The 23967-nt window shown below is 38.3% G+C and overlaps 1 protein-coding gene across 4 annotated transcripts in view; it reads right to left on the bottom strand.

Annotated features, from left to right (window-relative positions):
• DMXL1 (Dmx like 1) overlaps window positions 1-23967 on the bottom strand; it is a 90205-nt gene that overhangs the window by 52646 nt on the left and 13592 nt on the right. For all 4 annotated transcript variants that reach the window (XM_083816222.1, XM_083816223.1, XM_083816220.1 and 1 more), the window contains 10 exons: window positions 19834-19911; window positions 17799-17877; window positions 17049-17181; window positions 14675-14741; window positions 13040-13215; window positions 11676-11865; window positions 9054-9222; window positions 3466-3678; window positions 1251-1504; window positions 441-1125 (listed from right to left, as the gene is read on the bottom strand). In XM_083816222.1, coding sequence (XP_083672348.1) covers window positions 441-1125; window positions 1251-1504; window positions 3466-3678; window positions 9054-9222; window positions 11676-11865; window positions 13040-13215; window positions 14675-14741; window positions 17049-17181; window positions 17799-17877; window positions 19834-19911 — 2044 coding nt within the window. The remainder of the gene's footprint in view (window positions 1-440; window positions 1126-1250; window positions 1505-3465; window positions 3679-9053; window positions 9223-11675; window positions 11866-13039; window positions 13216-14674; window positions 14742-17048; window positions 17182-17798; window positions 17878-19833; window positions 19912-23967) is intronic.

Here is a 23967-nt window from a genome sequence, read left to right as displayed (position 1 = left end):
AATGAGAAATATTCTGTCTTGTTTATTTCTGTTCACAGGCAAGAACTACAAAGTGTTGCTTAGCAACCAAACCAAAGAATACAAAAGAAAATCAGAATTTGGTTTGCAAACTAGAGCAAAATCTACCTCTGCTTTTAAGTGTTCACCACATTCTGTAATCAAAAGTACACATTAGCATCTAACAGCTGGACTTTATTAGCCCCTAAAATATCAAATATAAAAGGCGGCATACCCCCCCACCCCCCAGCAATTCCTTAAACAAGAATACACAATTACAAAATATAAGCAGCTTGAAAATATGTGAAATAAGGGATCCATGCTTAACATTTCTTTTTCAACCTATTCATATATACATATATCTACACTGCCTACTTAATAGCATTACCAGCCTATATTGCTTTTATTCTAGAATACTTAACAACTCAGGAAAATGAACTCACCAAGGCAATAACTGGGTATAAGAGTGGGCAGCCATGCAACATTAGAAAAAGCTGAAACATGGAGAGAATTGATCCGAGCAAGTTCAGATACTCCACCAGAAAAGGACAATGGCCCAACAGGATCAACTCTCCAAAGAATAAGTTCACTGTAAACTGCATTGGGATCCTGGGATGTAATACTTGCATTGCCTCTACTCTGAAGTCTTAACGGTGACTCCTGAGACTTTAAAGAATCATTTGCTTGTTTTGCATTCTCAACATCTGGTGAACTTAGAGCATTGTGATGTGAGGTTGTAAGCAGCAGCGGTAATACTGAATGGCAAGCCAAGTCATTAAGATGAAAACGGTGTCCACAATATCTGGATTTATGTGAAATACTGAGTACAGTTGAAAAAGCAGATTCTTCAGCAAAACTCACTAGCCATTGGTTCAAAGATCCATCTGCATGTTTGGAGATCATCATAACATTGGGTGTGAATATACTTAGTTTTAAACTGTTGGTTGATTTGCTATGTCCAGAAGAGATAAGCATAGATGATGATCGTGTAAGGCCAGGAGGCTTTTGTTTGCCTTGTTGAATAGCCAAGTCAACATTTTTGGTACATGCATACATCACTATACTTCTGCAAAGAGAGTTTGCATCACCCGTTGGGAATGCAACAGGAATCCGTGAGACAAATGACACCTGGAAGTTTAAAAAAGAAGGTATTTTAAGAAAGCATTTTAAAATTTTAAGAGCAAGTATTAAAGTTCTTTTCTCAACATACTTTTCTGTACACAGAAGTACATAATCCAGAAAATGCAAAGTACCTGCACCTGTCGAAACATGCCAGGCTGGTATTCATCTAGCCAGTCCACATGCCATACCAGCAATGAACCATCCATAGGATGTATACTGAATAGCATATCAGCATTTTTACTCCATTCAGAAAGCAGAACTTCAATTTCATGATCAACAATAGCAGAAGATAAAGGAACAAGGCTTGATGCTGAAGTAGTTCTCTCATCACCCAATTCCTTCTTCTCTTGGTTTCCTTTTTGTTCATCTCCATTTTCATCAACCTCTAGAACACAAAAATATGTTTAAAAGCTAAAGTTTAACAAGCAAGGTCATTCAGGCATTGAAGCACATTTCAACCTTTTTCTAAATCACTCATTCAAGCACAAATTTAAAATAATGAAAGTTTTAACCAGAAGTTCTTTAGTGGACCACTAATAAACCGAAATAACTTAGTTTGCACTTGAATTTGAAATATTTATACTTTTTCATAGAATCATAGAATATCCTAGTTGAAAGGAATCCACAGAGATCATTGAGTCCAACTCCTGGGTCCCCAAAGGACCACCCCAAAAAGATCAGACTGTGTTTGAGAACGTTGTCTAAATGCTTCTTGAACTTCAACAGGCTCAGTGCTCTGACTACTTCCTGGGGAGCCTGTTTCTGTGCCCAACCACCCTCTCTGTGAAGAGCCTTTTCCTGAGATCCAGTATGAACTTCCCTTGTTGCAGCTTCGAGCCACTCCCTTGGTACCTACTGTTGGTGACCAGAGAGAAGAGATCAGTGCCTGTCCCTCCATTCTCCTTGTGAGGAAGTTGTAGACTGCGATGGGGCCTCCCCTCAGTCTCCTCTTCTCCAGGCTGAACATGCCAAGTGACCTCAGATTACCCTCATACATCTTTCCCTCTAGACCCTTTACCATCTTTGTTACCTTCCTTTGGACACTCCCTAGGAGTTTTATTTCTTTCTTATACTGTGGTGCCCAAAACTGCACACAGTGCTCAAAGAGAGGCCGCACCAGCACAGAGCGAAGCGGGACAATCCCTTCCCTTCATCAGCTAGCAGTGCTGTGCCTGATGCACCCCAGGATACAGTTGGCCCTCCTGGCCACCAAGGCGCACTGCTGGCTCATGTTCAGCTTGCTGTTGATCAAAACCCCCAGATCCCTTTCTGTGAGGCTGCTCTCCAGCATCTCGTCCCCCCATCTGTATGTATAACCAGAGTTGCCCCTTCCCAGATGCAGAATCCGACACTTGCTCTTCTTAAGCTTCATATTGTTGGTGATTGCCCAGCTCTCTAATTTGTCCAGATCTCTCTGCAAGGCCTCACACCACCCTCAACAGAGTCAACAGCTCCACACAATTTGATATCATCTGCAAACTCGCTCAGAAAACCTTCAAGTTCTTCATCCAAATAATTTATGAAAACATTGAGGAGGACCGGTCCTAAAACGGAGCCCTGGGGAAATCCACTGCGAGAGGTCATCAGCCTGATGTAACCCCATTTACAAGAATCCCCTGGGCCTGACCCATCAGCCAATTGCTCACCATTATATCATGCTTTTATCTAACTGTATTCTGGTCACTTTGTCCAGAAGGATACTCTAAGAGACAGCATCGAAAGCTTTACTGAAATCCAGAAAGATTACATCGACTTGCTTTCTTTGGTCAACTAGCTGGGTGATCTTGTCATTAAAGGAAACTAAGTTTGTTAGACATGACCTTCCCCTAACGAACCCATGTTGGCTCTGACCAATGACTGCATTGTCCTTTAGGTGTTTTTCACTAAATTCCAGAATAATCTTCTCCATAATTTCACCAGACACTTAAGTGAGACTTTCCCCATTTAATGTCTATTTTTGTATGCATAGGCAGAACAAAAGCAGTCATCTCCCAACCATGTCTAACATTACGTATTCGATTAACATAAATATAAAGCTGTTTAAATTAGGTTAACACTGAAAACTAGAAAGCTTAGCTCTATGATTATATCAGCTTCCCTAAGCATGTCAAAACAATACACTTTTAGTTTTCAGCGTAAATTACTCAAAATATCTGGAAAAAGCAAACAATTTGTAGATACACATTTTTAAGAGCCACTTACGTACTTCCGCTGGAAAGAAGGAAATTCACAGAAATAATACTGCAATCTGTCTGCTTCCTTACATTCTAAATTGCCTCTCACTCAAGATGAAAGAACACATTACTTTGTAAAATGAAAGCCATTTGTCTATGATAAGACTATTACCTTCTTCTGATCTGCTGTCCATCTGATTAGATTCCTCTGTATTTGTCTCAGGAGAATGGTGTTCAAAATTCTTTTTAAGTTGCTGCAAAAATACTTCCATGGATAAGGTAAAATGGAGTTCTTTATTGTTTAGCCAGTGCACAACAAAAGGTCCACTTTTTTCTTCATTTTCACCAAGACTCAGAGATGTGATAGATGGGAGTAGAGGAATATCTACCAGAAAAAAATATTAACAACTTAATTCAAAACCAAGTAGTATGGAAAAAAATAATTTTCTAGACACTATGTTCAAGCAGAAAAGCCACGAGGAAAAAAATACACTCAGAAATAGGCGAATAAATGTATTGCCCCTAGTCATTCCTTTCACCAGTATCATCTACATTCAGTATTACATTGTTTTGTTGCTATCAACAGGAAATGTTATATGGGAAGGCTCTTCAGTATGCTTACATCAAGACTACAGTATGGCACTGGGTACCAAGTTTAGGTGGCAAGGTTTTAGCAGCAGGAACACAGCAGGAGTGGCCTCTGTGAGCAGAGCCCAGCAACTGCCCCATGTCAGAGCAGAGCCAGTTCCAGCTGCTCCAAAAGGGACACGCTGCTGGCCAGAGCTGAGCCATGAGCAATGCTGGGTGGGCCTCTGGGAGAGCAGAGTTAAGGAAGGGAAAGAAGTGCTGGGCTACAGCAGCTGGGAGAGAAGGGTGAGATAATGTAAAGAGAACCAGACCCTCAGCCCCCCAGGTCAGTGCAGCAGGAGGGCAGGAGGTGCTCCAGGCACGCAGCAGCAGTTTCCCTGCAGCTTGTGGAGAGGCCCCTGGTGGAGCAGGCTGTCCCCCTGCAGACCATGGGTCACACACGGAGCAGGTCTCCACGCTGCAGCCCCCTCGTGGAGGAGCCCCCAGTGGAGCAGGTGGATGTGGCCTGGAGGAGGCTGCGGCCCATGGAGAGCCCCCGCAGGAGCAGGTCCTGGGCCGGAGCTGCAGCCTGTGGAGGGGAGCCCACGCAGGAGCAGGGGGTCTGGGGGGAGCTGCCGCCCGTGGGGGACCCGTGCTGGAGCAGTTTGCTCCTGGGGGATGGATGGACCCCGCGGTACGGAGCCATGTGGGAGCAGTTCTTGACAGGAACTGAAGTCTGCGAGAAGGACCCATATTGGATCAATTTCGGAAGGACAGCATGACATGGGGGGACCCCACACTGGAGCAGAGGAAGAGAGTAAAGATGAAGAAGCAGCAGAGACATAGTATTATGGACTGACTGCAGCCCCCATTCCCCATTCCCCTGCACCACTTGGGGGTGGGACATAAAAGACGGTGGATGGGGTGGGAAAGGTGTTTTTAGTTTGCTTTTAGTTCTCACTGCTCTAGTCTGCTATCAATAGGCAATAAATTATATTAATCTCCCTATGCTGAGTCTGTTTTGCCCATGACGGTAATTGGTGAGTGCTCTCCTTGTCCTTATCACAATTCATGAGCCTTTTTTCGTCATATTTTCTCCCCTTGTGCTTTTGAGGAGCAGGAGTGAGAGTCCTACATGGTGGTGCTGAGCTGCTCATCAGTGTTAAGCCACTCTGGGCTACGTTTCCATAATATGACACTGTGCATATACTTTAATTTTCCTTGTTTTTTTGCTACTATGATTCAGAAAATAAAGCAAATAATTTGAAGATAATGTCCCAATCTTTATTCCAGAACTGAGGCTGCAGCAGGATCAAGGATCACATACAACAGGGCTTACACTGGTGAGAACTAACAGGGTGACCAAAAAACACGTGCTGTAAGGCTATTGCATAAAGCTAGGATTTCTGATTCCTACAGATTCCTTTATTAGTTTACATTGCCACATGATGCTACCCAGTGTGCCAGGTGGCTGTGAAAAATAAATCAGTAATCTCAAAGTAAATAAAGGAAGCAAGTACCAGACTGCTGCAAAGTTACATCATCTGAAACGAGTGGCAAGAAAGCAGCTAGGTGATTTGCTGTCATTCCTTCAAATGGGTCATACAGCAATATGCTAAAAGCTCAACCCACATTTGATTCCCACCTAGAAGCCTCCATAGACATTCTGCTTCTGATCTCTATTTATGCACTGGTACTTAAATTCTATACTCCAAGAGACAAAATATTTTTATTCCAATACTGTTTTCATACTAGTGATGTCTCTGAATTACTTACACTGCAGTCTAGCCTAAGAAAATAACAGAGCACACAAACAGAAGAAAGGACCAGCATGACTACCTACAATTTTATAGTGGGGAGAGGGGATGAAGAGAATATTAGAGAAATATGGTCCATCTGCCTAAAAAAAGCAATTACTGACAGTCACAAAAATAGGGTAATACATTTGGCAAAAGCAGAACTTGGAAGAAAGAAGTCCATTGACTTCTTATAGGACAAAGCTACAGCAAACATGAACGAGAAGGTGGACTGGAAAGATGATTTCTCACATTAGAATACAAATCTATGCACTTTTAGTGTGTAGCACAAAATCTCTAAAGAAATCACTTTTTTTTTTTCCTCAATTCTCCTACCTCAAAACTCCGAAGTTGTTCTATTCTGGAAAATAGAAACTTTTAATGCATTCTCTGGAGGATTTCCAACTTCCAGTTGATGCTCAGTCCTGGGTAAAATCCTTAGTGAGAATCTCTAGTTGCTTCATAAATCACACTTTTTCCAAAAAGCTTCTGAAGTCTTTCGATTCAATAATTCTCTCTGTATATGCCTAGTGATTGATAATCTTGGCTGCCCCTACCCCCTCCCAAATAAAAGAACAAGCAATAAACAATGCTACTTATTCCTTTCAGTGAATGAACTCTACCCAAGCTGAATACTGGAGGGTGCAGCTGACTCAACAAAGGGTTGGGCAGCCATCTAGAGGGAGCTTGACAGGCTGGAGAAACGGGTTGCCAAGAATTTCATGAAGTTCAAGGAAGAGTGCAAAGTCCTGCAGCTGGGGAGGAACAACCCTAGCCACCAGTACACACCAGGGGACACCCAGCTAGAAAGCAACACTGCAGAGAAGGACCTAGGATTTCTGTTAGACACGAAGCTGAGCACAAGTCAGTAACATGCCCTCACTGCTAAAAAGGCTAACACTATTTTTGGCTGCATTAGGCAAGGCACTGCAAGCAGGTCAAGAGAGGTGATCCTTCCCAACACTGACGAGGCCCCACCAGGGGTACTGGGTGCAGTTCTAGACTCCCCAGAACAAGAGGGACGTGGACTTACTGGGAAGAGTTCAGCAAAGAGTCATGGAGATGAAGAAGGGACAGCAGCATCTCCCCTACGAGGAAAGGATGAGAGATCTGGGACTGTTTAGCCTGGAGAACACAAGGCCAAAGGGGATCTTATTAATGTGTACAAATACCTGAAGGGAGAGTGCAAAAGAGGACAGAGCCAGGCTCTTTTCCGTGGTGCCCAGTGTCAGGACAAGAAGCAGTGGGCACCAATTGGAACACCAGAGGTTCCATCTGAACATCAGGAAATACTTCTTTACCATGCAAATGGATGGTGCACTGGCACAGGTTGCCCACAGAGGTCATGGAGTCTCCCTTCTTGAAGTTATTAAAAGCCACCTGGACATTGTCCTGGGCAACCTGCTCTTGGGAGCTTGCCTGAGCAGAGGGCTTGGACCAGATTGCCTCCAGAGGCCCATGCAAGCCTTAAACTGATATTACAGAATCACGGAATGGTTAAGAAATATTAAATAAACTCTCAAGGATTTTGTTTCTTTAAGAAAATAAGTTCAAAAATTAACAACAGGCAACATGCAATAAAAACGAAGATCTTTTTTATTTGATAGCATTACCTTCTAAAAGGGACATGAAGGACAGAAAATGCTGCTCTGGACTTATCTTTTGTCAAGTACTCTGAACATTGTAATAAAAGTAAACTTTGGAGTGAGATCACAAATTGATTTGGTTTAAATCAAAGAAAATACAATTATATATATATATATTTTTTTTTCCAGGTAAGAGCGAACTAAAAGGACTACTTAGAAAAACTGGTTAAACTGACATTCTTAGGGACTTGACTGTGAAGGAAAACAGGTATCTTCAAATTAAGGCTTAAAATGTGAAAGCTGCTTCAAACAGAGGTTCTGCAATAAAGAACAACCTTTCATTCCCCAATCTAGTAAGACCAAATGACTCAAAACACAGTATCAAGAAGGATAATACTAATACAGATGAGAAAGAAGGGGGAAAAAAAAAAGAGGTCAAGGACAATTAAATCTTAGACACCTAGGAAAATATTTTACCATTCTTTTCCAAAATTAATTTTTTCCTATTCTGTGAGCTTGTTGGGCACACTTATATTGCAAAGACTACTAAAAACAAATTAAAGTTTGTTAGATATGTATAAACAAACAGGAAAATAAGTGCATTAAGAACAGATGCAAACAAGAATTCTGAAAGACTGTGCTAACTACATGAAAAGATTAGTTAGCTCTTGTACCATTTGGCAATACAGAATGCATGGAGGGGAACTACAAATTTCCAAGAAGCTTTAAAGAAACATTCCTTTAAGACACTTGGTAGTAATAGATATAGTGACTGCAGATGTTTCCTGTAGAAACAGAGTAACTTGCTGGTACAGCACAAACCAGCAAAAAGTCTGTTTGTTACACTGTATGAAATTCTACATGTATCTGTGAAAGAAACATGAGCTAATACTAAAAAAGATGAAGACTAACTCTAATCTTCTTACAGGAGAAAGTGTTCACAGATTGCTTCAATAAAGCATCAATAAAGGAAACTCATTGTTCTTCGTAATCATACCAAAGATTGTACAGCTACAAATATGACCTAATGCATGGAAGCAAAAAGTGGCCTTTCAAACAATGGTTAGATGGGACAAAAAACAATTTAAAAATACTAAATTTAAGATGGGCCTTAATGGGCAAATATATTACGTAATCCTTTTCTTGAACTACTTAAGTCTGGACACATGAAAACACATCACAGCAGTAAAACCATAATGAAAGGCTCTTTAATAACACATTTCTATTCAGCTTTTCAATTGGTGGACATAATGCTTCATTTTCAGCATGGGCATAAAATTACGAAAACAGAAATATTAGTTATTAGAAGTTTTTTTTTCTTCCCATAATGCCTTGTAACATAATGCATGAGCAAGACAATATTCAAGCTTATGGAACACAAGATGCAGATGTGTTTTGCCTGGTTCAGAGACAGAACAGTAGTAGGGAGATGCATGGTTACTTCAGACACTTAGTATTAGGTAACATTTTAAACAAAAAAATCTCCAAGCTTCTTATCACTGTGCGGTCTACAATACAGTGCAGGCAGCCAACAAAATTAACATTAAATTTGTAAATCTAGTCACAAATACTGCACCTCAGACCACTGTGAATTTCAGTTAAAAGATGACAGCCATGATTACTGTAGAGAAAATCTGTTCCAAGAATTTTATTACTGGATAAAGGTTCTTCCAAGCATTAAAAGAAACCAACTCGCTAGTCATTTTGCACAATCAGATAAACAGAACTGACAAATTAAAGCTTATGCAGACAATGCATGCCTAAGAGAAAACAGTAATTGCCCAGTAGCAAGGATTTACCATGGTTCTCACCTGTGGCTGGATTGATACTGGCAGCAATATGGAAGTGACAGAGTGCATTTGCATGAGGAGGAATGTTCCTGTGAACTTCGTGAGGATCTTGCTGATGTGGAGAGTATCCAGTATGTGCTACAACAGCACCAGACCTCCTCCTCCCTCGTCGAAAGTGCTTCAGGTTTAACTGCATGAAGAATAAGGTGTCATTTTTAATTCCTTTCAAAAAGAAAAACTAGATTTAATCTTTAAGTGGTTTTCTAAACATTAGGGCATGAAATATTTTTCAGTTTAAAATCTACTTTAAAGTATCAGCAGAGTCTCTTGCAAAAATTACAACATTCAGATTGTACCTTCAGTAGAAAGATACCAGTGCTTTCAGGTTCATTTATAAAGGCCCACACAGCACTGTGACATTGTTACTGTTCCATATTTCAGTGTGCTGACAATACTTCTACAGCTTTTATACTTAAACAGAAAATATTACTGTTTCATAAACATCACGCTTAGTAAAAATTCTGAATGGAAAAAGAAACAAATTCAAATAATTTTGTTTCAGAGAGACTGTGAAAAATTACATCAGTACTTTGCATATGATTGGATGAATAATTCCCCCCTCTTCTCCCATAAGGGCCCTATGAGGGGCCCACAGGGTAAACCCTTAGATTTTAAGGTTCACTCTGGTATTAGGTTTCTGCAACAAGATTTTGGTAGCAGGGGGCTGCAGGGATGGCCTCTGTGAGCAGAGCCCAGCAGCTGCCCCATTGGTAGGGCTGATCCCCATCAGCTCAGAGCCAGCTACAGCTGCTCCAAAAGGGACCCACAGCTGGCCAGAGCTGAGCTGTAAGCAATGCTGGTTGTGACTCTGGGAGAGTAGATTTAAGAAAGGGAAAAAAAAAACTGCAGTGCAACATCAGCTGGGAGAGGGGAGTGAGAACCAGCCCTGCAGCCCCCAAGGGCAGTGCAGCAGGAGGGCAGGAGGTGCTCCAGGCACGCAGCAGCAGTTCCCCTGCAGCCTGTGGAGAGGCCCCTGGTGGAGCAGGCTGTCCCCCTGCAGCCCATGGGTCCCATGGCAGAGTAGATCTCCACGCCGCAGCCCGTGGAGGACCCACAGGCTTCAAGAACTGTGGGAAGCCTGTACTGGATTAGTTTGGGAAGGACAGCACGACATGGAAGGGACTCTGCATTGGAGCAGAGGAAGAAAGTAAAGATGAAGTAGCAGCAGAGACATAGCATTATGGACCGACTGCAGCCCCCATTCCCCATTCCCCCTGCACTGCTTGGTGGTGAACATAGAAGAGAGTGGATGGAGGGAGAAAGTTTTTTTTTTAGTTTGCTTTGAGATCTCACTGCTTTAGTCTGCTAAAAATCAGCAATAAATTACATTCATCTCCCTTATACTGAGTGTGTTTAGCCTGTGACAGTAATTGGTGAGTGGTCTCCTTGTCCTTATCTCAACCCAAAAGCCTTTCTTCATCATATTTTCTCCCCTTGTCTCTCTGAGGCAGAGTGAAAGAGCAGCATGGTGGTGCTGAGCTATCTGCCACCATTAAATCACCACAAACCCCACCCACACAAGCAGGTTTATTCCAAATGGAAAACCAATAATTTTTAATATCAACTACAATAGTATTAAAAAGTCACACTCTGCACAGTGCACATTTCAAGTCCATTGTGCTGTAGCTATCTATACAAGTACAAAAAGGTAAAAAAAGATACATGATTTCTATTACAGTTGGTATTTTCCTCTTGGTATTCCTTCATACTTGTTATCCTTTTCATCTGTCCACAGCACACACGTAAAATAGTATTCTCACGATTTTTGCATATTTTTTAAAACATTGCCTCTTACTTTCAAGAGAAACACAAAACTGTCTCCAACTTCCTTTTTCTTACTCCTATTGGAATAGTTTGTTTGCTCTGTTGTGTCTTTCAGTCTGACAAATTTTTCATCTACGCACATGCTATAGAGGTACCATTACTATGCTGACTACATCACTCAATTAATACAAAAGTACTATGTCCACAAACACAGTCCACAGAGCTTTGCTGCAGAACTCTAATGCTTCACTTTATTTCTGCTTCCTATTGCTTAGAAAACATCTGTTAAGGATCATTTGCCCTAGAGATACAGCTAGAGAGCTGCCTGATCTACCTGAGGACTGTAGCAGGAAGGCAAAGGTCATCTTCTCTCAGTCTTACCACCACCTTTTCCAACTGCACAAGCCAGAGAACATGCCACACCTTCAGAGGTAACAAGTGAACCTCTACCATGCAAAGGCAGCATTATTTGTGGGTTTTACACAACCTGCATACAGAATGTGCTCCATACTGTTCCTGGGCCTTTGAACAAGATAATATAAAAGCACTTTGCTTCAGTCACCTGAATAATGTATGTAGCAGTGATATAATGTCATTGTGTTTTATAATTTAAAGCTCAGTAAAATGGCTGTCAGCTCTTGCTGTCTGCCAGGTAAACACGAGGATGATTTCAAATAAATTTATTGTTTTATAACAATATACAGACCTATTCTATGAAGGATTATAGTTTATAATACATGTTCAAGGTATCAGTTACAATCCTGTCTAAAATTATCTGTGTACATGTGCTTGTTCTCAATGTTCAATTTCACTTCTTACCTCTAATGCATTTTGCATTCGTTCCTTACTTGAAGTATTTCTCTTGAAGTTATTTGTAAAGTTCACTGCTTCAGTCCAATTGTTGTTTCCTCCACCATATAACAGGCTGTCATTGGGTAACAAAGTCTCTGCCCAGAGACGACAAACGTTATCCTTACAGCAAGTCAGGAGTACATTGCAGACAGCACCACTAATGAAAGAAAATTAAAGGTGTGAAGATGCCACTTACAGTCACACAGCATGAAATCAAAGCAACAGTACCAAACTGTTTCCATTACTGGTTTTTAGAATTGCACAAAGTCGCTTGCATACTAAGGAAATAAACATTTGAAGAGACATTCTTGGGAAAACTAATGCTATACGATAGGCTTTCATGTCTATTCAAGTAACCAAACATAAATTACTTCAATAATTTTCAAATCTCAAACTTAATAACAACTGTGGAACACTGAATCATGGATTTCAATTTACAGATTCAGTCATAGCTCCAACAGCAGTATTAATGTATTTTTTTTCCAAAGTCCTTCACACAAAACACTAATAATACTCTGCATCCTGTCCTCAGTTCTCCAGGTCTTACTGTTACTTAGCATTTTCAAAACTACATATTCAAAGCAGAGAAACCAATGCAATATCAGGAATACAACTGCAAATTTAGAACTACAAACTTATCTTAATGACTATTTTTCCAAGTGCAATTTACATTAGGTATATATGCAAAAAATCCGATTAACTTAAACTAGACACTGCAAAAAAATACACAGATCATGAGATTTCCAACTCATGTAAGTTTACAGTTTAGTTTTAGCTAAGATTCAAAAATGCCATGGATCTTCTGACACTGAAGTAGGCATCACAGAATAAGCGGATTTTCCCAACTTATTAAGGGACTATGGTAATGGCTTTATGTTTGTATAAAGGTTGTTTTTAAGGTTTGTATGAAAGACAGCATAAACTTGCCCAAACACAAAGGTATGCAGAATTCAAATGGCTACTGATTGGAATAATAGTCACAGTAAAAGCATGCTTGCAGGATACAAAATCGCTAATGTTATTTCAGTTTGAGATTACGGTTACCTACGAAAACTAGGGAAAGGGTATTTAGGAACAGTCAGAACACAAAATTAAAACCCCCAAACTATCAATTCCAAACGATCATTTTAATCCAGTTTGCAGATACTGTTTGACAGAGGTCTAGCTTTGTACTAGGTAGAGAAACAAACTGTAAGAACCATAAGAAATATTTGAATATTTCAGAAAGAAACCATGAAGTGACAGGACTTTTGAATTGCTCTGACTTTTTTCTTTTGGCTTTTTTTTTTTTTTGAACAGTTTACAAACCTCACATTGTTAGAGCTACTCACCGTGGCATGAATTTGCTGGTCTTCCTCCATGAGAATGAATTTACTGATCGAGGATGGGCCAAATAAACAAATGAAAAATCAATTTCTTGTGCTTCTTTTCCCGGACTTGCACCTGGTGGTGTTACGGCTGATCGCCAGCTGTCTGTATTGTACCACACTTTCACAAGACAATCGTCCTGGGGTGGGGAAGGGGTTGGCACAATAAATAAGAATACTTTGGATAAGAATATGATGCATCAAAAGGACTTCATACTTTAAAAAGCATCTCCTTGGTTTTAATTTTTCCTCCAAGTGAAATACTTTGCTGATGGCAATAACACAGCTCAGTAAATAGAACTTCAAAACCCGATTATAAAGAAAACGTGGTAGCAGAGCTGCCTTTTGATCTGTCTTGCCATTACTAATTTGATTTTCATTTTGCTCCTTCTGATTAGCTGTCAGTTTTTAGTTACAAATCTTCAAGCTGTATTGCCATTCAAATATCAATAGCACTGTACTTCGGCAGAAAAAAACAGTTACATATACAACATTCAATTCTAGTACATTCAAACACAAGTAAAAGATGACATCTCGAAATTCAAGCTTGGTTCTTGAGAGACCACTTTTCTTACATATGCAAATAAAAAAAAAGAAAAATCATGTATTTAGAGACCCTGCCCATATATCTTTAAGGACTAGATAAACTAATCTGGATCTAGATTTGCGAGCTGCTGATAAACTCAGTATGTAAATATGTATAAATGGTACATACTAGCATTTTTCCTTTTTAATAATTCTGCAGTCTCTGCTAGATTCTTTATTTTAGACAGCATAAACTTGATGCCTACTTGCATCTGTTAATCTGTGTAAAAACTGCTCATAGTATAAGGTTTTCTGTGTTGCAGTACTGTTTCTGTACTGTGTTTCAGTAATCTGGAAACATAACTTATTCCCTCTCCCTTCCCTCCATCTAATTTGAAAATTCCATAAATTCTCACAAGATTTTTATTTTTTTAACCCATGTCAGTGTGAATCTCCCCTCATACAAAGACAACAGTATTACTCAGAGCTGCAAGCTATTCATTTAGCATCCCTTAATAAGTAGTATAAACTCCTGTATGTATTTGTGATTTTTTTTCACTGGACGCTTAACAACAACTTGACTTCTCTGCTCTCAGTTGTTAGGATATTATTCTCTTATAAAATGCAAACAAGAAGTTTGGTAGTATAAATAAAAGATAAATTTGATAATGCTTAAGAAAGTGAAAAGATATGGTGAGATTATGCTTTATTTTCTCAAGGGGTTTTACTGCTTTTGCTGAGAAGCCACTCGATGGGCAAACAAAGCTGATCTATAAGATGGGCTACAAACTCTGATGTTAACTATGTGGGAAAGTATATTCTGTGTTTTACAGCTTAATACTGACTCAAAATAGGCATTTTAAAATAGTACTCTGAATATTTTATTGTTTTCCCCATCAGTGCATTTATTACCTTTCTCCCAAATTCTCCTTTTACTAAAAGTGTAAAGGTACATAGAGATCACTGGAAAGACTATGCAAAAAAAAAAAAGCTATAAAAATGAAAATTTTCATTAGAAAACCTGACAGAAAAAAAAAAGCTATCTGAATTTGTATGAAACAACAAAAAGTTTACCTTTCCAGCAGTAGCAAAAAACTCCCCATCTGGCGAGAACTTCATTAAACAAACTTGAGAAGCAGTTCTACGAAACAAATACATTTAAAAATAGAAAATAAGTTTTAAGAGCTTTTTCAGAACTCTAGACAGTTTTTACCATTGAATTCACAAAAGTGATCTAATTCTTATATGCAGGTGTCCAATGTACTATGTGGAACAATTTAAGCTTTAACAAAGTCAGGAAGGAAGAGGTAAACTTGTGTACAACACCTGGTAAAGGTCACACAGGAAAAACGGGAAACTAAAAAGTTGCTGAGAGCAAACACAATATCCCGTATTACAAATTACTGTAATTGAAAAACTGCGGCTAAACTTGTGTGCTTCACCCCAAATATGCTCCATTTCCACTCTGTAAATAATTGGATTTCAAACTGAGTTCTTTCAGCCCATGTTATCTTCCAAGTTATCTGAAAAAAGAGACCTCAGTTTCTCATACTCCCCACAGTTATAACTTAAGAAAACAAAAATGTATAAAAATAATAACACACTTAAGTATTTGAAATTAATTCTTATATTAATAGTCAGTGTGGTAGAAGCAGCCACACTGAGAAACCTAGACCTAGTTAAGTGGTTTGTTTCTCCTGTGTTTTACTTTCACTGGAAAATACAAAAAAATGTATTTTACAGGTTTTCAAGCACTGAGCTGGCACCTATACGACAGGCTTATTAGTGGCAACAAGAACATACAAGAATTTAATTATGCACTTAAAGTACGTTGTATATTTTCATCTTGAATTTATTAGACTTGTGTAACAAGTTATAAAGCCTAACTTTTGAAAGGATTAAGTTAGCCATTGGGTCAACGCAAGCATGTTAGTGTATGCAGTAAGAGCAGTAAGTCAATTACAAAATCTGTGCATCAAAGAAAGGCAATTTTCAACTCAATTTCAGCAATGTGCTCCTACTACAGCCAATATTAAGATATTTGGGAATGCCTCCTTCAGACATTAAAAATTATTCTGGCATAGGACAATATTGCAAAATTGGTATCTTGCAAACTTCTTAACATGAAAAAAAAAACGTTCTAAATCTAACAAACATACAAATGCTAGAAGACACACAAGCACAAAAGCACTTGCTTGACAGAGCAAGTTCTGTTGACCCTTATCAGGGCCTGCTAGTTCAAAGTACGCAAAACCCACGTCTCATTCTTCCGCAAAATTAGAGGTATTAAACGAAGACTGCTGTAAGGTTTGAGATACAAATGCGAAACTTAATATTGAAGGGACAGAAGAAGATCAGAATCTGCATGTTACTGACTGCTACTACCACACTCCCAGATCCTCAAGCCGTAACTTTGGCATTTTATCTGCAAGCTGACAACTCCTCCCATAAGGAGGAGAAATGATGGCCCAAAGGTTTTATCAATAAATTGAGTAAGTCTTTACTTCGTAATTTATAAAGTTCACCATATTCAAAGGAAAATTTTTCTGTTGGATAATCTTGTGATTTTAAACACTGCTGGTAAAAGTTGGGGAGTACAGGGAAAAAGAAACAATTGGAAGATTTTTTAAAAAGGGCTTTTCCAGGTACATCCAGGGAACTACCTACTAATGACATGTGTTTCATGCAGAGTAATTGCAGGTGGGTCCCTCCAGCCAACCACTTAGGAAGACTTAATTAAAAAGGCTGCCAAACAGAACACTAATCCCAAGCAACCAGTGCACTTGGTGTATTAGAAGAGTCTTCCTGTGGTGGGAAGGACCATGATTTGGCTTAAAAACGGAAGTACTGAACTAAAACTCTTCTGACTGTACCAATACACAGACACAAAAACTCTAAGGATTATCTAGCATGAACATGAGAAAAGCATTCAGAGATGTAGTAAAACAGAATCTGTCCACCTTTGCGTGAATCTTCTAAATATCCAAAATAAATACAGAAAAAGCAAAACGTGGGAGGGTGTGTGCAAAGGAAACAGAGGTGCAGTAGAAGAAATTTATCTGAAGGAATTTTATTTGAATTGGTACTGCAAGCATAATAACCTTCAAATATGCAGCTTTCATCTTACTGTACAAGGAACAAAGTCTGCTAAGATGGTCACAATAGCAGCCTTCACACAGCATTCTAATAGTACTCAATATAATTGAAGATCTGCTTAAAAGCATAAACTACCTCAAAACAACTAGTTACAATTACTTACAACCGATCTTGTAGGAAGAAATAAATGTGACATATTCAAGGGAAATACAATTCAAATTTATCACTTTTAATAATATTTATCAAATTGAAGTATACAATAGGGTTTCACTGTACTACATTAAGTATTTAATCTGAAAGGTATAAACCAGCAAGGAAAAAGGAATTCTTTGTTTCTAAAACAGTTTCTTACTTGCATTGCCAGATACACCTCCATTCTCCACATCCAACACCTGTTCTTTCAGAGCTGTCATTGTCAGAAGAGTTTTCCAAAGGAACATTGGACCAAAGCTGAAGACAATTGGAACCAGTCAAAAGGCGAGTGCCTAAACATGTATTTATAACAATGTAAGTACAAAACAAGTTGAAAAATATAGATTTCTATAAAGACAGAAACAAAACAGTTCTGTGTTCTGAAACCAGATACACTGGAGAACAAAATAATACCAGATATTAAATGTATGCCTTTTTTATAGCAAAGTTACTACAATAGCGGTGTGTCTTTCACACATTCCACTGCACTGATAGATTGGATCAATCCTGAAAGAAGGTAGCTTGTACTCTCCTGTATTATGAGACATATTGACTTCAGTATGTACAGCTGAAATAGTGAAAATCCATCAGATTTTCAGAGCAGTCTTTTCTAAAGAGAGGGACCCAGAGCTACTGTGTATGTCCCTCTTTCACTGTAATACTTATTTAAGCCACTTTTAAAAACATTACATATTGCTGAGATTAGGATAATTAAGTAACACCATACAGATTAATCTAATATTTTGTCTCTCCTCTTGCTACAAGTAACCAAAGGCAGATTTCACTTCACTTTGGTATTTTCTATCATGCTAGAACAAAACCATCTTTTCCTTATCTCCAAGGAACAGCAAAATCAAAGTAAGAAATCAGTTGCTCAAAGAGTTAAGTGTTTCTTATATTCTCTTCTTACCTGCAGGATCCCATGTTAGATTATGTGCTATACCTTCCAGTACGATTTGAGCATTCTTCTGCCACTGATAATGTAACCTCTGAAATGTTAAGTATTCACAAACATTATCATAGAAATGCTTTCTTCCCCTCCCCTTTTATAATACAAATATCACATCTTCACTACACTCTCCAACTTTTATGAAGGATGTTTCTAAAAATAAATGACTACTTATCTAACAAAAATTGTTTCATGCTGATTTTAAAACAAAAGAGCTTTCCATTTATGTGATCAAATAGAGGTTTTTTAACTTAGTTAAATAATAAAGCTTGAAAAAAATTTTGATTATATAATCATCATCAGGATCTGAGCTTTCTAAAAAGGAAGTACAATTTCATTAAAAAATATCAAAAGTACACTTAATGCATTTAGTATTTGATATCAGTAGTACTGTTAAATGAAAGGTTTTCAGTAAATTCAGGATCTAATATATGATACTAATCTTAAGATAGTTGACAACTCTAGTTTTTGGTTATTACTTCTTTCCTTGAAACAATGTGAGGATTAGAATCACTAAATATTCATCCTGTCTGTCTTCATAATAGGTTATAACATTAAGAACACTGTGGTTTTGTTTTGAATTCACACAGTTTTAAACTAATTACCCCCCGCTACAAAAATATCAAACCAATGTATATGAAAGCTAAAATACAACCACTTAATTCCACCACTAAATCTTCTAGATGTGGTGGAAAACAGTTAAGTTGCATTTGTAGATAAGGATACGAAGCAAGTATTTCTGAAGCTATTTTTTTTAATCCTTAATATACTAACAAATGGAAAAGACAGACAACATTATTAAAACTTAATTACACTGTAAACTATTGCAGAGAAGTTAACTGCAAGAATGATGTAACAAAATACTTCTTGAATTGTAAATATTTGATATATCTGAAAGAAAATCATTAGTGGAAGAGCACTTCCCCTATTGCTTACAGCTACTACAGTAATTTTCAAGTTTCAAGACACAGGTAGTGTTAATGGTATAGAAAAACATACTCAGGGCAGATTCAATGGCCCCACTGATCAAAAAGAAAGCAATACATCTAAAAAGTTCATGTGAACATAGCAAGTCCCGTTTTACCATGATTTTATTCCACCTCTTTCCAGTGGTATAAAACATAACATGTATATTCAATACCTGCTATTTAATTAGTATATCAAATACCACTGTTTTACAAGTACAGAAGGAACCATATGACTGAGTTGCTTAGCACGAAGGGAACCAATTATATAGCTATGCAAAAAATTTGTTAACGCAAATGGAGAGACCAAACCCTGCGAGAAGAGTAGAGAGCTCCTCAAGCAATTGTTGCTCTTATTGTCAAACTGACGTTGATTAGACTCTAATACTTCTAAGTATAATGGTAATCCTTTCCATGTAAGAAGCATGGATAAATAACTTGTTCTAAAATAAATTACTTGGCAGAAATTAATATTCAGATCGCTGATTCGCTAACCACTGTCACCAGACGCAAGCCATGCTATCGAGAGACTACAGTTTTATTCACCACTATAACTCTTATGTGTAACCATTCAGATAGATGTTTTACAAGAGTCTTAATAAGCTTTTTGAAAATATTACAGATTTAAAGAACTGTATGCAGTTCTATAAAACGAGGTTAAAATAAGAACTGTAAAACACATTAGGACATAAAGGCTACACAAGATGGTCCAGAAAGGAATTCCTACAGTAATGGCTACACTCTCTGGAATACACATGTTAGGTTCTGGAATTTTTAGAACATGTATTTGAGAGCCAGAAAAATAAAATAAAATGAAGTATTACAGTAAAACCTATTTTTAAAGAACTACTCCAAATAACTTCTCTGCCCTGCTCCTACCATTTTCACTTCCCAAGGACCATCCTATAGTTCAATTTTATTCCAGCATTAAATTAAGACATCAAAGACATACTCATTTTTAAAGTAAACCAGGGAAATTAGTTAAGCTTTACAACCGAGTAAATGAAATTAAGGAATGACGAACTACTTACATTATGATGACTGCTGTTCTGCTTCAAGAGGCTAACTGGCTCAAAGATACAAATCACATTTCCGTAAGAAGCTGCAATCTAAAGCAAATTATATGTACATAAACACATGAATTAAGAAACAAACCATAGAATAAGCAAGAATAAAATGTGGTTCGCTGATTCTCGTTAACTTTCCTTTTAGAAAAAAAATTGAAGTTCACATCCATATTAACTTTTGATAGCAGAAGAAACATGACATTCAGCAAAATAACAAAGCAAGTGGTTGCAATAACAAAAGTACGATCCTTTAGTTACTCATTAGACCTGATGAACTATTGAGAGTATAGGTGGACACGTGCATTTTTGTTTTCTTAGATCAGATTTATTATAAGCAATATGACTTCCATGAATAATTAGGTAAATACTAATTAGGACACTAAAACAATCTGCCGAGTTCATATTCTAAGAAACGGAAACAACTCCAATTCAGAGCACTTTTGTGGACCTCCCCAGCAAGACAGTATGTTACCCTATGAAACATTAATTCAGAAAGCTTGAGCTACTCGAGCTAAACATCCAATGCAGAGATCACAAAATCAGAAGACCTACTAAATGCTAACACTAAATACTTCAAAAAAAAAGTTGTAGTACAGTCAGCATTCATTGGTGTTTCAAATTCTTATTCCATCAGTGGCATCAGCTAACCCAAACCTGCATTAAGGCAAAATTAGGAGTATTTTATCTCAAGACATCTACGTAAAAGCAAGTTTAAAACACCTTTTAAGAAGGGACAAAACATGACAAATATATGTGCCTGTCTCTAAATTGGAGAGAGATGGATTTGAACAGTGAACTATGGTGGATAAAGAATTGGCCAGATGGCCACAGCCAGAGAGCTGCAGCCAACAATTTAATGTCCAGGTGGAGATCAGTGACAAGTGGTCTCCCTCAGGAGTCCATATCAGGACCAATCATTTTATATTTATAATGACCCAGACAATGGGATCAAACATACCCTCAGCAGATTTTCAGATGACACCAAGCTGAGTGGTTCAGTTGACGCAAGAGAAGGAAGAGAAGCCATCTAAATGGACGTGGACAGGCCTGAGAAGTGGGCTTGCATAAAACTAATGATGTTCAGTGAGGCTAAGTGCAAGGTCCTGCACCTATGTTGGGGCAAACCTAAACATTAGCATAGGCTGGGAGATGAATGGATGGAGAGCAGCCCTGCACAGAAAGATTAGAGAGTACTGATGGATGAAGAATTGGATATGAGCCAGCAGTGAATGCTTGCAGCCCAGAAAGCCAACCATATCCTGGGCTGCATCAAAAGAAGCATGGCCCGCAGGTCAAGGAATGTGATCCCTGAAGTGGTCAAGGCCCAGCTGGGGGGCCTTTGAGCAACATGGTCTCGTGGGAGGTGTCCCTGCCCAAGGCAGGGGGATTAGAATTAGATGGTCTTTAAGGTCCCTTTCAATCCAAACCACTCAATGATCCTAACATGAAAGGCCTCAGGCAGAGAGTCCCAAGGCAATGTTGCCTATAAGTACTCTGAAGTATAGAGATTTGCAGAAATTATAAAGTTGCATAGGTCATGCCAATAACCAACACCCTAAATTCTAAAGTAATGCTTGACATTTAGAGGAGCAAGATGTCATGGTTTTGGCTGGGATAGAATAAATTTTCTTCATAGAGGGTTATATGTTGCTGTGTTTGGGATTTTTGATGAAAATAGTGATGATAGCACACCGGCGTTTCAGTTGTTGCAGAGCAGCGCTCACAAAGAGCCAAAGCCTTTCCAGGTCCTCGTGCTGCCCCACCAGCGAGGAGGCTGGGGGTGCACCAGGAGCTGGGAGGGGACACAGCCAGGACAGCTGGCCCAAATGGACCACAGGGATGTCCCGTGCCACGTGGTGTAACGGTTAACAATAAAACTGGGGTAAAGAAGGTGGAAGGGGGGGGGGACATTGGGAGTGATGGTGTTTGTCTTCCCAAGAAACTGCTATGTGTGATGGGCCCTGCTCTCTGGGAGTGGTTGAAACCTGCCTGCTGATGGGAAGCAGTGACTGGATTCCTTGGTTTGCTTTGCTTGTGCACACAGCTTCTGCTTTACCTGTTGAACTGTCTTTATCTCAACCCATGAGTTCTCTCACTTTTACCTTTCTGATTCTCTCACCCATCCTACCCTGAGGCAGTGAGCGAGCAGCTGGGTGGTACTCATCTACCTGCCAGGTTAAACGAAAACACAAGATAATGCTACTATCTACAGTTCTGATATTCTGTAATAGTCAGTTTCTTATTTCTGTGAAGTTCTTGCTCAGAAAGTATTTTTTTTAAAGCAACGGTAAGTCAGAGTCACTTTATAGACCATGTTTTGATTTCAGTATCAGCCACAAATATTTTAGGAAAAAAAGTACCGAACAATTGTACCTAAATTAATATTTAAACTGGAACAGTAGATCCATGGTTTCCAAAGAAATCCTCCGCATTAAAAAGAACAGACAGTTAAACCTCTATCAAACTAACAACCTAAACATCAGCCTGACCCAGAAATGCCAACAATAATTTTGTCACAGCTACAAAATGGCTAAACAAACCTTTTCCTTCCATCTCAGACTAATATCTGCCCTCTCTAAACCTCTTTAAGTACCTCAGTTACTTTTATTCCAGTAATTCCATTCCACACACCAACAGCAGCATGTCTACATAGAATCATGTTGATTAGACTTTTTTTCTCCCCCCTCCCCCAACCAAATGTGGACAGATCTTCTGCCTATTATTGTTGGCTTTTTTTGTTTGTTTTAAAGACAAACTAACATTAGCATGCCAAAATGCTACACAAGGAAGTGTACAGAGCAACTGTTACCACATGGAAGTTCCATAGGCTTCCATAGACACTTTCATTAGTCCTCATTCAGCAGCGTGTCACTGAAAAGAATAATGCAGATTTGAGTGTTGACTAACTTCCCAAATTACCACAATTGCCCAGATGGCAACAAAAATTCTTGCGTTGCAAAGCCCTTGTATTGAATATGTGTGGAGATGCCTTACTGGGTTGTAAGACAGAGGTTACCACTATTTGTGTGCCACCATCAAGTGGAACTTCCCTCACCCTCATTATTTTGTCCAAACTACCAATGGTCTCATTTTGTGAAGTTTTAGTGTAATCTTATATATATCAGTTTATATTAACAAAATATATAATAATTTCTATATTGTATATTATTAATATAACAACTGTTAGTAATATTATTATAAAATAGTTTCTGGATACACTTATGTTTTTCCCCATTAGTCCTCCACATTAAACAGACTGACTCAACAGTTTTCTCATTCATGAGGTCTTACTAAACGATATTAGCATTCACTACCAATCAACATAAATAAAACAATCAGTTACTTTGAAAAGAATCCAGACTGACTAAAAAAAAGTTCAGTTCATTTAATTATAAGCTGTGAATTCAAAACCGAACTTGCAAATTCAAAATAATTAGTAGCCCTACTGATAAGAAATGTCTTATTTAACAAACTGCTCTTACTTACAGAACCAATCTTCTAGAAGTAACCTATTAGCATTTAAATTAAATGAAAATTTTAATCACTACCTACAATTTTCTTCATTAGTAAAATATTCTGTTCCATAAATAAAACACATCATATATATTGTAACAGTGCTGTCACCACCTACGACACTTAAAACAACTTTGATTAAATATTTCAAATTATCTGAAGCTAGTGATATCTTCTTGTACACTGTCAGGTATTTCTACTAGCCACGCCATCAGAAAAACTAAAATTTTGTCACATTTAAATCAAAAGTTTTGGTTTTAATTTACATGTTAATTAGAAGAAGTGGCAAGAGGCTTGTAGCTTACACTGTGTGGGAGATGGTCAAGTATAATACTCACTTCCAGATAAATCTTTCATTACCATGTTGCATGCAACCAGAGGCAAGCGATTCAGTGGCCTACAATTACATTGTCCTCTTTGTAGAAGTAATTAGTCCTTGTAAATCTATGGGAGATTTATTTATTTATTTAACATATATAGACACAAACGCTTGTAAATATAAACAGATATATGCATGCCCTCTTTGAGTGATTAAAAACTCTCATACAACTTATCTCATTCTTTGAGATAGAGTTAAGTTTCTCC

The sequence above is a fragment of the Anser anser genome (assembly GCF_964211835.1).
Source record: "Anser anser genome assembly, chromosome: Z".
Taxonomy (NCBI): domain Eukaryota; kingdom Metazoa; phylum Chordata; class Aves; order Anseriformes; family Anatidae; genus Anser; species Anser anser.
Note: the sequence above shows the minus strand (reverse complement) of the source record. Positions and strands in the feature narration are given on the sequence as shown.